The sequence below is a fragment of the Amphibalanus amphitrite genome, unplaced genomic scaffold (assembly GCF_019059575.1).
Source record: "Amphibalanus amphitrite isolate SeventyFive unplaced genomic scaffold, NRLGWU_Aamphi_draft 002376F_arrow, whole genome shotgun sequence".
Lineage (NCBI taxonomy): Eukaryota > Metazoa > Arthropoda > Thecostraca > Balanomorpha > Balanidae > Amphibalanus > Amphibalanus amphitrite.
Genome location: NW_024883833.1, coordinates 20,298 through 35,152, shown reverse-complemented (window position 1 = coordinate 35,152; position 14,855 = coordinate 20,298). Strand labels below are relative to the sequence as shown.

The 14,855-nt window shown below is 56.1% G+C and overlaps 1 protein-coding gene across 3 annotated transcripts; it reads left to right on the top strand.

Annotated features, from left to right (window-relative positions):
* Positions 1 to 700: 700 nt before the first annotated feature.
* Positions 701 to 14,820, top strand: LOC122376890 (valine--tRNA ligase-like). Of its 3 annotated transcripts, none has more exons than XM_043356876.1 (20): positions 705 to 821; positions 1,130 to 1,318; positions 1,961 to 2,131; positions 2,409 to 2,533; positions 2,873 to 3,037; positions 3,364 to 3,565; positions 3,841 to 4,031; positions 4,307 to 4,529; positions 5,208 to 5,353; positions 5,768 to 5,975; positions 7,451 to 7,627; positions 7,888 to 8,009; positions 8,196 to 8,304; positions 8,566 to 8,716; positions 10,283 to 10,428; positions 10,901 to 11,086; positions 12,528 to 12,686; positions 12,964 to 13,170; positions 13,916 to 14,200; positions 14,525 to 14,820. In XM_043356876.1, exons 2-20 carry the CDS (start codon positions 1,133 to 1,135, stop codon positions 14,738 to 14,740), a joined length of 3,375 nt encoding a protein of 1,124 aa, XP_043212811.1. In that variant the 5' UTR covers positions 705 to 821; positions 1,130 to 1,132; the 3' UTR covers positions 14,741 to 14,820. The 3 variants fall into 3 exon arrangements, with proteins under 3 accessions (XP_043212814.1, XP_043212811.1, XP_043212813.1); XM_043356878.1 differs by lacking the exon at positions 705 to 821 and adding an exon at positions 926 to 946; XM_043356879.1 differs by lacking the exon at positions 10,901 to 11,086 and having other exon boundaries at positions 701 to 821.
* The last annotated feature ends 35 nt before the right edge of the window (positions 14,821 to 14,855 follow it).

Below are 14,855 nucleotides of genomic sequence, written 5' to 3'. Positions count from 1 at the left end.
AATTGTTGAAAACGTTTATTTATGCCCCGAGGGCATACTCCCGGGCCCATATATTTGAAGCTGTTTTGTTCGGTTCAGGGGGGCGCTAGCCCCCTAAATTTGGTACCGTTGCACGTAAAATTTTGTCCTCTTTCGAATGACGTGCATTTTTAGCTGTTTTGACGGCTAGAAGTAGGGTTTCCAAAGTTCGTCGATTGTGCCCTGAGGGCATACTGTTTTTTGGGATTTGTGGCCCCCCTGTTGGATTCCCCGCATTTTGGCACTAGGATTTTCGATAGAGGACACCATTCTGCACCTCTCCACCAAAATTCAGCGAAATCGTAGGGGCCGTCGATCCCTGCTGAATCCCTGCTGAACCCCTGCTGAATCCCTGCTAACTTCCGTTACATAAGACTGAGACGGAATCAGGATGCATCCCTACACATGCTGATGCAGTCCTGGGATCTCATTGACATATTCCGGTATTGTTCATTATAATCATCCAATAAATGATAATTGAAAAATAAAATAATAAATTTTAATGATCAATTCCGTTAAATTTCATTGAAAAACAGAATAACCTCGAAAGTCGAAACTGACCGGTGCCCACAAACACAACACGACATAAGCACTACGGGTATGGCGCAACAGTTTCAATTAAAGGGCTGTTCAGGTGTTCTTAGATGACGAAACAATCGACGATTCTTACAGTTCTCGATGCTCATTGGTTTACTTTCTGCTCCACACGCTATTTAGAGCGTCGATGTTCTGTGGTGAATAGGTTTTTCAGCGTTGCGGTGAATTACTGAAAAGCTTCTAGTTATTACTCTTTTCGCCCCACGGTGAGCATGAGATGATGAAAATTGGGACACTCGGGAAGTAATTTGCTGTTTCGTTGCCATAGCAGGGATCTTGATCTAAGCATTTGTCCAATAGGATTGTTTTGGGGCCTCTGTGAGTTGTGACTGTCAGTTTTAGTTGGTAAAGCTGTTCTCAATTTCACCAGCTGTTCCCATTCTTTCGTCGCTTTCAGCCGTGTTTGTAATAAGATAAATGATGGTTTACCAGCTAAGTACTACCATATAGTAGAATAAAATGGTGCAATAGGAATCTCTCCTTGCTTACACATTTCCTGTTATTTTTCCATCAGACCATGTCAGACACCAAAGATTCAGCAGCTGCAGGTCCGGCTGGTCCCGAGGGGGATGCTCCTCCCAAAACGGCCAAACAGCTGGAGAAGGAAGCCAAGAAACAGGCTAAGCTTGACAAACTCAAGCAGAAACAGGATAAACTTGCAGAAAAGGCTTCTAAGCCCAAGGACAAGAAGGACAAACCTGAGGTGAGGGACAGGGTACTGAAATAGATACAGAATAATGGCCATACTCAGTGTGTAGATGCTGACCCTATTCCTTTTGTAGCCAATTGCTGTAGTTCAGCTTAGTGTTTATATCTGCTGGCCACTTTTGGAATAAAGCTGTCATTGCTTAGGGGTAGGTATCACTAAGTTTTCAGCATTACTAGCCATGTTTGCTTTAGTCCCCTGCATGTTTTGGATACTGGCTGGTAAATACTGCTGCATCCGAGGCTCAGTGGAAAAGGATATCATAGGATATGACTGATCATATGACAATAGGGTGTGCACTGTACAATATCATGAGTGAGGTGGCTAATGTTGTCATCAAACTTGGGTCAGTCAGGTAGCCCATTTAATAGCTTCTAGACCTCAGCTCTGCTGTGCAAAGGCAAAAACTACTATGTGAGGTCAGAGGGGCCTGGGGTAATGGCCTATGACCTGAAATAGTAGTTGTTGCCTTTGTACAGCAGAGCTGATGCTGGTTGTTCCATACAGGTAACATGAGGCCTTTTCTGCTGTCAGCAGGTGTCACAAATCCGCCTGCTGAACGACTTGTACCCTCACCTGCCATCACCCACAAGTGTCGCGCACCTTTGTGTTCAGTCACCCACCCCTGCCCCTCCTCAGAGCAAGCGCCCGGAGCGTCCGGCCGGCGTGACGACGTACGACGTCGAGACGCCGGCCGGCGAGCGCAAGGACACGACGTGCGCACTGCCGGACGCCTACAGCCCCCAGTACGTGGAGGCCGCCTGGTACGACTGGTGGGAGAAGCAGGGATTCTTCTCACCCGACTATGGCGTAAGTGGCCAACGCCGGCGGTTTCCCGAGTCCGTCCGGCAGAATCGCAGTAAGCCGCTTATTTTGCGTGGCATGACTGGGCTGATAGTCACCCAGTCATTCAATTTGGGAACTATCCTTGCTATTTGATATCTTTGCTAATATTGAATGAACGACAGGCAGGCTGTAAGTTTGTCATTAGAAACCTTGCAAATGTCCATAACCTGGATGGATGTTTTGTCATCCTCTGCATACTGTTTGGTCTCGGATTTTGACGGATCGTTGCTGACATTTTCAGCGTAAGCCGGGCGAGGTGAACCCGAAGGGTCAGTTTGTGATGGTCATTCCGCCGCCGAACGTGACTGCCAACCTGCACCTGGGGCACGCGCTCACCAACTCTGTGGAAGACGCCATCACACGCTGGTGAGAGACAGTCATACGCATCGCTGTTATATCGGTATAGCACAATTACTGCAGTACGGTCTCGGACGGTAGTTCCGCCAATTTACTTCTTCGTCTTTGCTTTGCACAATATAAATTTTATCGTCAACTGGTATGGATTTTTATGAATTATTCACAGATTCGCTCGCGGCTGGTTTTTTGTTAATTCACCCGAAAACTTCAACAAATATAAAAGTGAATGGAGTAGGGTGTATGCTAACTCCATTCACTGGTCTATCCTCTCCCCTTACCATTGTACCGACCGACACCCCGATTATCACTGTCGCGTTTGTTTCACTAAAACGCCTTGTCCGTCACCAGGCACCGTATGAAGGGACGCAGCGCGCTGTGGGTGCCTGGCTGCGACCACGCCGGTATCGCCACTCAGGTGGTGGTCGAGAAGCGACTGATGCGCGAGCAGAAACTCACCCGACATGACCTGGGCCGCGACAAGTTTGTCGAGAAGGTCTGGGAGTGGAAGAACGAGTGAGTGAACTCGGGGCAGCTGGATGGGCTCCTTGGGGATTCATAATGTCAATGACGCTTCTGCTTTTTATTGTAACGTCCATGTACTGTTCGATTATATGCGCTGCTTTCTCTTGAAACCACGACTTATTTTATTATCAGGCTGTATTCGTCTCCCTGTTATCGTCTTCCTATGACAAAGGTTATCTTTAGAGAAGCTCTCATTGGCCTTTTCCACTCAAGAGTACAGCACGATTTCTGTAACATACACCTAATGAGCGCTATTCCCGACCAGTCACCCCCCCCCCCCCCCACGCCGCTCACACCGTCTCCCCCTTCCTCGCCAGGAAGGGCCACCTGATTTACGAGCAGCTGCGCCGGCTGGGCTCGTCGCTGGACTGGTCGCGCGTCAGCTTCACCATGGACCCGATGCTGGCGCGCGCCGTCACAGAGTCGTTCGTGCTGCTGCACGATGAGGGCGTCATCTACCGCAGTCTGCGGCTCGTCAACTGGAGCTGCTCGCTGAAATCGGCCATCTCCGACATCGAGGTCGGTCGGCCCGCCTGCCGCGGGCGGGGATCGGTGTGGTGGGGATAGTCTGGGTAAAAATGACGTTAAGTTTGACAGGTTCTGTCGTGAGGACATTCCACCATGCCCACTTAGAGACACATTATTTGTGCTGAATGGCAGCTAATTACCACTCTCCTCGCACTGCATCGGTGTCGGTTTGGTCGACTTTCATGTTCCACTCCCTCCCCTGGCCGTCACACTGCCGCCCCTCGGCAGCTGCCGGCCGCTGACCGCCCCCCCCCCCCCCTCCTCAGGTGGAGAAGCGGGAGCTGCCGGGCCGGACCCTGCTCTCTGTGCCCGGCTACAAGGAGAAGGTCGAGTTTGGCGTGCTGGTGTCGTTCGCCTACCGCGTAGAGGGCACTGACGAGGAGCTGGTGGTGGCCACCACTCGCGTGGAGACCATGCTCGGCGACACGGCCGTAGCCGTACACCCGGACGATAAGAGGTGAGACACCGCGGACAGAAGGGCGGAGGGGGCTGGCGCCGGTGCCGGATGGGTGCATCGGTGGAGCTGTGAATTGGTAGATCCGTCCTGCATTACGTCCGTGACTTGTACGCCGCGGCTTCAAGAAGGTTTGCTGTGTTGGTGTCGTGCCTGATGTGGTTGCTTATAAAGAAGTAATGATTTTACGTTATGTTCGAAAGGACGTAGATCCAAGCTGTTGCTCCAGCTCGCTACCTTTCGCTCTCGGTATGCACCATCACCCGTTCTCTCGCCAGGTACGCGCACCTGCACGGGAAGTTTGTGACGCACCCGTTCGTCGAGCGGCGCCTGCCCATCGTCTGCGACTCGTTCGTCGAGATGGAGTTCGGCACGGGCGCCGTAAAGATCACGCCGGCGCACGACCCCAACGACTACGAGGTCGGCAAGCGGCACAACCTGCCCTTCCTCACCATGATGACCGACGAGGGGCGCATCACCGACGACTGTGGACAGTTCTCGGTTAGTACTGCGCGGGGAGGGGAGGGAGGCTGCGCTAGTGAAAGGCTGAGTTTGAGAGAGGAGGAACAGATAATGAGACGCACCTGGGAGATTGCCAACCTGAGCTGCGGGCAGGTAGGGTGTTTTTCTGTCGGGTTTTTGTTTCGGACAAGATGGCTGCCGCGGGCCCGCTCACGGTGAAAAACGGTACCGTGAGAGCGGGGTAGCGGGCCGTACAGTGACGGCCCTAATTATGCGGTCGGCCCGTCACGGTCGGCACGCAGTGGTGCGGGCGGCTCGGCCGCACAGCTGGCGTGGCACGCAGTGGTGCGGGCGACTCGGCGGCTCAGCTGGCGCGCCGTGCCCCGCCACGCTGAGACGTCTCTGGGACATAGGCCACAATGGGTTCGCCTGAATCGCCCACCTAAGATCGATTCAGTCACTTGAATCGATCCCGTCGCTGTCTTCTCACTTAGGTAGTTCCCACTGACAATGCCATGCCCATTGCCTTCACTGGTTTATTCTTGTCGTATATCGACATTTCTTTATAATGGTAAATGTAAATGTAAATGCAGGTAAACTAAATGCAGCACTTAGATCATAACGTACCCTGGAATTGGTGTTTTCGTTATTTAGGCGATGCTTCTTAGCAAACGCCCTTAGATGAATTTACGAATTGACGTACTTGTTTCCGCGCAGGGTATGCCGCGTTTCGAGGCGCGCCGCGCCGTGCTGGCCGCCCTAAAGGAGAAGGGCCTGTACAAGGAGACCAAAGACAACCCGATGGTGGTGCCCATCTGCACGCGCTCCAAGGACATCATCGAGCCGCTCATCAAGCCGCAGTGGTCAGTACCCCTCTGCCACCGAAGGCATCCGGGCGATCGTGGGATTTCAGCGAGTTGAATCGATTTGTACTGCTAATGTTTGATGATAGGGAGATGGCCCGCTGGCTCAGCTCAAAACTTATTAAGATTCATTGTATTTTGGTCGAAACCGAAAGTATTAGGAACCGTTGCAGACCCCCCCCCGTCTCCCCACTGCCGCCATGTCCGTCCTCAGGTACGTTTGCTAACCCTGACCCTCCGCTGACCCGCCCTGTCCGTCCACTGACTCGCCTTGTCCCTTCACTGACCCTGACTGTCGCCCTTTATTGACTCACGCTGTCCGTCCACCGACTTTCCCTCCGTCAGCCCACTGTCGCCCTGTCCGTCCGCTGACTCGCCCTGCCTGTCTGTTGACCTCCCTCCCTCCGCCCTCAGGTACGTGCGCTGCGACGAGATGGCTGCCGACGCGATGGCCGTGGTCAAGTCAGGCGAGCTGCGCATCATCCCGGAGGCGCACGAGAAGACCTGGTTCCGGTGGATGACGGACATCCGCGACTGGTGCATCTCGCGCCAGCTGTGGTGGGGCCACCGCATCCCGGCCTACTACGTCACCGTCAGCGACGACAGCGTGCCGCGCGGCGAGGTGGGTAGGAAGGAGACGTGTGGTCAGACTCGTAGCCTTCATCGTCAGTAGCTGCTATTGGATTGCCGGCTAAGTATTGGGCGGCCGGACTATTAAGCCGACTGGAAGCTGTCGTTCTCCCTCTCAGGAGACGGATGGTAAGTACTGGGTGAGCCCGGCCGGACTATCCAGATGATTTCTCTGACTGTTTCCTTCGCTATTCCTCAGGAGACAGACTGGGTGAGCTGATGGACTGAAAACACTGACTGTTTCTCTCTCCCAGGAGACGGACGGCCAATGATGTGTGAGCTGTGGGACTGATAGCTCTAGACTGATTACTCTCCATACCTCTCAGGAGACGGACGGCCAGTACTGGGTGAGCGGCTGGACTGTGACTATATGGCTGCTGATAACTCGCCTGTCCCTCTCTCTCCCAGGAGACGGACGGCAACTACTGGGTGAGCGGCCGGACTATACCTGTACAGTGTACACTGTGCGGGCTGCTGACTGGTTAGTGTTTACTGTCCCTCTCTCTCCCAGGAGACGGACGGCCACTACTGGGTGAGCGGTCGGACTGTAACTGTAGGGTGCAGGGTGCTGACTGGTTAGTGTTTACTGTCTCTCTCCCCCTCAGGAGACGGACGGCCACTACTGGGTGAGCGGTCGGACTGTAACTGTACACTGTGCAGGGTGCTGACTGGTTAGTGTTTACTGTCCCTCTCTCTCCCAGGAGACGGACGGCCACTACTGGGTGAGCGGTCGGACTGTAACTGTAGGGTGCAGGGTGCTGACTGGTTAGTGTTTACTGTCTCTCTCCCCCTCAGGAGACGGACGGCCACTACTGGGTGAGCGGTTGGACTGTAACTGTACACTGTGCAGGGTGCTGACTGGTTAGTGTTTACTGTCCCTCTCTCTCCCAGGAGACGGACGGCCACTACTGGGTGAGCGGCCGGGCCGGACTGTACCTGTACAGTGTACACTGTGCGGGCTGCTGACTGGTTAGTGTTTACTGTCCCTCTCTCTCCCAGGAGACGGACGGCAACTACTGGGTGAGCGGTCGGACTGTACACTGTACAGCTGTTAACAGACCTATCTCTTTCCCAGGAGACGGACGGCAACTACTGGGTGAGCGGTCGGACTGTAACTATATAATGGCTGCTGACTGTGTATTGTGCCTCTCTCTCCCAGGAGACGGACGGTAACCACTGGGTGAGCGGCCGGACTGTACACTGTACAGCTGTTAATAGACCTATCTCTCTCCCAGGAGACAGACGGCCACTACTGGGTGAGCGGTCGGACTGTACACTGTACAGCTGTTAACAGACCTATCTCTCTCCCAGGAGACGGACGGCCACTACTGGGTGAGCGGCCGGACCGCACAGGGTGCTGACTGATACCTATCTCTCCCCCTCAGGAGACGGACGGCCACTACTGGGTGAGCGGCCGCACTGTAACTATATGGCTGCTGATAACTCGCCTGTCCCTCTCTATCCCAGGAGACGGACGGCCACTACTGGGTGAGCGGCCGGACCGAGGAGGAGGCCCGGCAGAAGGCGGCCGCCCGGTTTAACGTCCCGGCCGAGAAGGTGGCGCTGCGCCAGGACCCGGACGTGCTCGACACCTGGTACAGCTCGGCGCTGTTCCCGTTCTCCGTGTTCGGCTGGCCCGACCAGGTGAGTCCAACTCAGCTGGGGTAGTCGAAATTACCAGGGGAGTCGAACGGGTTATTTAAACTCATCCCGGGGCTCAGGTTAACAGCTGCCCGCCGTCGGCACGCCCCGGTCAAAATGATTCAAGGAGTACCAAATCATCATGTGTATGCGGTCCTATTTGTCCAACTATCTCGAAACTCAATCAGTAAACCAACTTTTTGCATTGTCTCCAAGTTTTTCTCTCCGGCCACACTAAGCTCAACTTTGTCCGACTCCGCCAGACGGAGGACCTGAAGCGGTTCTACCCGACCTCGCTGCTGGAGACGGGACACGACATCATCTTCTTCTGGGTCGCCAGGATGGTCTTCTTCGGCAGGAAGCTGCTCGGAAAACTGCCCTTCAAGTGAGTGAATAGATATACCGAATTGTGTCAGAAGTTTCATCGATATGCTGAAAGCCAGGCATAATTTTTTTTAAAAAGACTGCAAATAATTCCCCTGAGCTTACTAGATATGTTTTCAACATAGCGTCAGTTTTGCTACCCTTTCATGGGAATTCTACGCCACTAATTGGCTACCCTTTCCCCCAGGGAGGTGTACTTCCATGCGATGGTGTGTGACGCGCACGGCCGGAAGATGTCCAAGTCTCTGGGTAACGTCATCGACCCGCTGGACGTCATCCGCGGCATCTCACTCGAGGTGAGCACTGAGCAGTGAGCACTGAGCAGGAGCACTGAGCAGTGAGCACTGACCAGGGAAGTCGAGCTCAGCTGTGGCAGCGCGGTGTGAAACAAAGGGAGGTAATCGCACACGGCGAGACTCTGGGGATAAACTGAGCGACTTGTGAGGGAAGTAGCACGGTGTGAGCTTAAGTGAGACGTTCTCCCACGGTGAAGCACTAAGAACTCGGTGTCGTACAGTGAAAGCGATTTTGACGTTCGCTGATCGTGCGTCCGCCAGGGTCTGCACAAGCTGCTACAGGAGAACACCAACCTGGACCCTGCCGAGGTGAAGCGCGCCATGCAGGGTCAAAAGGAGGACTACCCCAAGGGCATTCCCGAGTGCGGCACCGACGCGCTCCGGTTCGCCCTCTGCGCCTACACCACGCAGGGTACGTGTGATAACAGACGGCGGGGGGTGGTTACCGCTCCGGTTCGCCCTCTGCGCCTACACCACACAGGGTACGTGTGATAACAGACGGCGGGGGGGGGGGATGGTTACCTCTCCGGTTCGCCCTCTGCGCCTACACCACGCAGGGTACGTGTGATAACAGACAGTGGGGATGGTTACCGCTCCGGTTCGCCCTCTGCGCCTAACTACACCACGCAGGGTACGTGTGATAACAGACGGCGGGGGGGGGGGGTGGTTACCGCTCCGGTTCGCCCTCTGCGCCTACACCACGCAGGGTACGTGTGATAACAGACGGCGGGGGGGGGGGGGGGGGTTACCGCTCCGGTTCGCCCTCTGCGCCTACACCACGCAGGGTACGTGTCAACAGGCGGCGGGGGATGGTTACCGCTCCGGCTCGCCCTCTGCGCCTACACCACGCAGGGTATGTGTGATGGGGATGGTTACTGCTCCGGTTCGCCCTCTGCGCCTACACCACGCAGGGTACGTGTGGTATCAGACGGCGGGGGGTGGTTACCGCTCCGGTTTGCCCTCTGCGCCTACACCACGCAGGGTACGTGTGATAACAGACAGTGGGGATGGTTACCGCTCCGGTTCGCCCTCTGCGCCTAACTACACCACGCAGGGTACGTGTCATAACAGGCGGCGGGGGATGGTTACCGCTCCGGTTTGCCCTCTGCGCCTACACCACACAGGGTATGTGTGATATCAGACGGCGGGGGCTGGTTACCGCTCCGGTTCGCCCTCTGCGCCTACACCACACAGGGTACGTGTGATAACAGACAGCGGGGGATGGTTACCGCTCCGGTTCGCCCTCTGCGCCTACACCACACAGGGTATGTGCGATATCAGACGGCGGGGGATGGTTAGCGCTCCGGTTCGCCCTCTGCGCCTACACCACGCAGGGTACGTGTGATAACAGACGGCGGGGATGGTTACCGCTCCGGTTTGCCCTCTGCGCCTACACCACGCAGGGTACGTGTGATAACAGACAGTGGGGGGGGGGGGGGATGGGGTGGTTACCGCTCCGGTTCGCCCTCTGCGCCTACACCACGCAGGGTACGTGTGATAACAGACAGTGGGGATGGTTACCGCTCCGGTTTGCCCTCTGCGCCTACACCACGCAGGGTACGTGTGATAACAGACAGTGGGGGGGGGGGGGGGGATGGGGTGGTTACCGCTCCGGTTCGCCCTCTGCGCCTACACCACGCAGGGTATGTGTGATATCAGACGGCGGGGGGTGGTTACCGCTCCGGTTCGCCCTCTGCGCCTACACCACGCAGGGTATGTGTGATAGCAGACGGCGAGGGGCGCTCTGCTAACTGACCCCGGCTGGATGAATGTGCGCTTGGTCATGGGTCTGTCGTGTTTAATGTGTTTGTTTTATGTAGGGTATGAGTGAACTAGTCGATATATTTTATGACTGACCATGGTCTTGTCTTTCTGCACCTCACAGTTTCCCCGCACACCCGTCTGGTGTGGAACTGTCGTGCCGGAGTCATGTCGTGTGTGTGTGTGCTGCGACGCTGACAGTGCCATCTACCGGCAGGTCGGGACATCAACCTGGACGTGTTGCGTGTCCAGGGCTACCGCTTCTTCTGCAACAAGCTCTGGAACGCCACCAAGTTCGCCATGCTGTACCTGGGAGACGACTTCCGTCCGTCGGAGCAGCTGCCCGCTGCCGGCGGAGGAGAGGTGGGTGGTCGCGGCCCTCTGGGCTTCTGGTTTTGGGGGTGGTTTGACTGAGTTCAGACTTGAACGGTTTGCGGTATCGTACCTGGAATGTACGATTTGGCGGTGGTTGATTTGGTGGTTTCGGGATAATGGTTTTTAGATGATGGTGACTATATCCTTTTTGTATATGACTTGGTGAGGATGTGTGATTCGAATGCGCGAAGACGACATCGTTTGCCTTATTTGTTGCGCTTTATGGTCGGGAGCTCAGTAAGTGCTCAGTAAGCTCAGTAAGCCAGTGACCCAGGTGCGGGCGTCCCGTGCCCGCAGTAGTATGTGGTTCAGGGCTGCGTTTGGGGTATGGGTTTACAGCTGGCCGGGTACTGAGCGGCCCGGTCCGGCAGTGGTCCCAGGCTGCGCGTTAGGGTAGGCCGTAGGGTGGGTGGGGTACCGGTAGGGCACTGGCTGTTTGCTGAGCGGCCCGGTTCGGCAGTGGTCTGAGGCCGCGCTGGACGCCCACCTGACTGAGCACAGCTACGTGGGCGGCTGGCGGCCGACGGCGGCCGACGCGCGCCTCTGCCGCCGTCTGCGCGACGCGCCGCGACCACCGGCCGCCGTGCGCCGCTGGCGGAACCACGTGGCCGCGCTGGCCGACGAGTGGCACACGTGGCCGGCCGAGGTGAGGGTGGGACACGTAGCGGGTCTCCTGTGACTGTCCAGGGCCGCGCTGGTGGCTGGGCTAACACGGCCTGGGAGCTACACTCGCGACCTGTGTTTGAGCGTCTCACGAACAGCCGGTGGTTCATTCGTCCGCAATCTGCTTTATTTACTAGTCAGTTACCGGCTTGTGTTGTCGTGCATGCCTCGACGTATATACCTTGGGTTTTGTATCGTTCCTAATCGCAGCTTGGGGCTTAGCTGGCAGTGTGCTTGTTTAGGCTGCCGTTTTAAGCATGCTTCGTCGCTTCTGCATTTATTTATGAAGCGGGTCATGCGTGCGTCCCTGTCTAAGCGCTTCTCAATAATCATTGTGTGCCAAACGTAACGTTTTGTGTGGGTGTTCTGCTTGTAGGTTTACACCAGGAACATGGAACTGGTGCGCTTATCGATTGTGGGTTTGTTTTGTTTTAATCACATTACTTCACTGTGACAGCGAGGTATGCTTGCTTTTTGTTTGTGATCTTTGTGATTGGATTTTTTTTCTAGGAATTAGATACGCGTCCACGCTCTATTTTTTGTTTTTAATCTAGTTTAGTGACGCTTCGAATTTTCCATTCCACCCGGAAATAGCAGAAGTCGTATCTGGTATGTCATCCTCTTGATAAAGATACTAGAGGTGACGTATTTTCATTTTCGTCGCTGCGTTATCTATAATCTGCACTGGATTCCGTGAATTGACTTTTTGCAGCATTTCTTGTCGTTATACTGCTCCTTCTCTGAAATCACTTACGTCATGTGGGGCTCAGATTAAGTCATATCGACTCCTGTCATGGAATGGAATGCGGAACTTAAATGAATCTGTGGGAAAAATGCAAACAAGTTTGTTCCGAACTCCGAAGCTATCAGATGCCTGTCATCGCATTGTTGTGGAACCATGACCGGTGTCGGCAGTGCTCGACTTTGTCGTCATGTTCTGGAATTATGGATCAACGCTGTCTGTTTTCTAGAATCTTGCTGGAGGCCAATCTTTCGATCGTGAGGATGGTCGTGCAACTATTCACAGAGTTTTCTGCTGGATTTCATGCTGTGCTTCATTGCTTTGAGCCGAGCATGTCCGATTATGTCCATTGCCTATATCACTATCTGCTAATTTACCTTCCATGATGTGGTTTCATTTCTAGTAGCTCCTGCTTCACCTGATTCCATATTACCGCACAATGTCCATTCGCACAGGAACTTGACACAGGTGGTGATCTGTAACAGAGTTTATCCGATTGCCATAATGGGACTTGGGACCTCCCGTGATCCATGACTCCGGTGACCCGTACCGCGTTGGTGACCCCCGTACCCCGATGAGCGGTGCCCTCTCGTGACCCGCACCCCGTTGGTGACCTCTGGTGACCCCGCACCCGTTGAGGACCTCTGGTGACCTCTCGCACCCCGTTCGTGACCCCTGGCAGTCTGGCGGCTCGGAGGCGGACCCGATGGACCGGTGGATCCTGTCCCGCCTCTCGGCCGCCACCGAGGCGTGCGACGCCGGCTTCGTCAACTACGACTTCCCCTCGGCCACCACGGCCTGCTACAACTTCTGGCTCTACGACCTCTGCGACGTCTACCTGGTACGTACAGGACGGACACATGGTCAGTGTAATTGGTTAATGGAATACATGCCTGGTCTTTGGGACATTTACCTATTCAGGGGGATGGGCTTATCGCGGGACGCGGAGTGGGCTGAGATGGGCTCGATCAATGCGAGTGTGAGACGTTTGACTTCTGTAACCGTTCCAGTCCGCTCTTGTGACCCGTCCGCTCCCCCAGCAGAAGCCTCATTCTACTACCCCAACCTCCTCTTCTGACCGTGGCCGCTCCACTGACCCCTCCCCTCCCCGCCGACAGGAGGCCATCAAGCCGGTGTTTGCGGGCGATGACGCGGCTCGGAAGGAGTCGGCCCGCCAGGTGCTCTACACGTGTCTGGAGACGGGCCTGCGACTCATCTCGCCGTTCATGCCATTCATCTCGGAGGAGCTGTTCCAGCGTCTGCCGCGGCGCACGGCCGCCTGTCCGCCCAGCATCTGCGTCACCGCCTACCCGGAGCCCGCAGAGGTGGGATACGGTCGGGACAGTATGGGACAGGTGTGGGGCATAGCGGGGCAGGGGACGAAGGTGGGACTGACTAATCTACCTAACATACATGAGCCGGCAGAGGTACGTCTGAGACACAGCGGGACACGGGAGTAAGATGGGATTAAGCCAATTAAAGGAGTCGGACGAGCTGGAACGGAATACACGGTGTATGAGTGGTCAAGTGGTGTCAGATGGTGTCAGACAGGTCACAGAGTCACACAGTGCCGGACGGGTCAGACAGGGTCAGTAACTCTAGAGTGGCAGATGGCGGGCAGTGAAAGGTAGGTCAAATCCAGACGACTGCGAGGGTCAGGGTAGACTGGCCGGGCACTGGTTATCATTAGGACGTGTGTTGGACACGGCGCCAGTTGGGAAATGCCTGCTCATGGCTGTCTCCAGATCGTGTTACGCGGTGCAGAACCACGGCATGCTCGGGTCATTGTGTTCTTGTTATTGTATTCCCCCGTTACTTGTATATATCGACATCGAATGCACCAGCTGTCATGATTCCCGTGGCCAGGCCACAGTAATTTCTCTGCAGTGACCTATATAGGTCAGTTACGGCCATGGACGGATAAGACCAATAGCAATATCGCTTAACCGTTCACCGCGCCGTACTCACAAAGCGTCAGTGACAGAGTTCTCCCCTCACCACGGACGATATCACGTCCTACATTCGTCTGTCGCCAGCTGTCTAACCTCCCTCCCCTCTGTCCCCGCTCAGATGGCCGCCTACCGGGACGCCGGGCTGGAGTCGGACGTCGAGTTCGCGCAGAAGGTGGTGCACGCGGTGCGCTCGATGCGCGCCCAGTACAACCTGCCCAACAAGACGCGCGCGCAGCTGGTGCTCCGCTGCGCCGACACAGAGACGGCCGAGCGACTGCGGCGGCTGGAGGCGGCCGTCACCACGCTCAGCTACTCGGCCTCTGTGCAGGTGGACGGGGAGCCGCCGGCCGGCTGCGCCATCGCCACCGTCTCCGACAAGTGCGAGGCGCACCTGCTGCTCAAGGTGAGGCTGGGACGGGGGGATGGGACTGGCGGCTGGGACCGGGGCTGGTGGGAGAGAATTGGCACTGATAGTGGCTGGAAACTGACGGGGCTAGAACTGGTGGACCCTCTCGGGCATGATTAGGTAGCTGTTGCCTGTTGGTATAGCCGAGTAAAATTAAGCTATGCTATTAACCTGGCACTTCACTGACCGTAACGTTCCCCGCAGGGTTCTTTGGACCCGAGTCCCACCGACTGACCTGCCCACTCAGTCTGACCCGCATCCCTCCCCCCGAGTCTGGTAGACCCCTCTGACTGACCCGTCCCCCCCCCCCCCTCCCGCCAGGGCCTGGTGGACCCGGAGAAGGAGCGGCTGCGACTGGAGAAGCGGCGCGCGCAGCTGGACGCCACACTGGAGAAGCTCTCCGCTCAGATGGCCATGTCTGACTACGAGTCCAAGGTGCCGCAGGACGTGCGCGCCGCCAACACGGAGAAACACGGCCAGCTGGCCACCGAGATCGAGAGCCTAGTGCGCGGCCTGCAGCACCTGCTGGCGCTCTAACACCGGTCCGGGCGGCGCCACGGGGCCACCGCCGCCCGGTGAATTACCCTCCCGGAGGGAATACACTGTCTGGCGGCGGACACGGACGAGTTTGGGGTGTGTGGAGGGAGAGACG

What these genes read in the sequence shown, in the direction of transcription:
- LOC122376890 (XM_043356876.1), top strand. Translation starts at nt 1,133, where the DNA reads ATGTCAGACACCAAAGATTCAGCAGCTGCAGGTCCGGCTGGTCCCGAG. An exon ending in ACAAGAAGGACAAACCTGAG is followed by an intron (nt 1,319 to 1,960) that starts GTGAGGGACAGG and finishes GCCCCTCCTCAG; the next exon opens with AGCAAGCGCCCGGAGCGTCC. An exon ending in GGCACACGTGGCCGGCCGAG is followed by an intron (nt 11,087 to 12,527) that starts GTGAGGGTGGGA and finishes GACCCCTGGCAG; the next exon opens with TCTGGCGGCTCGGAGGCGGA.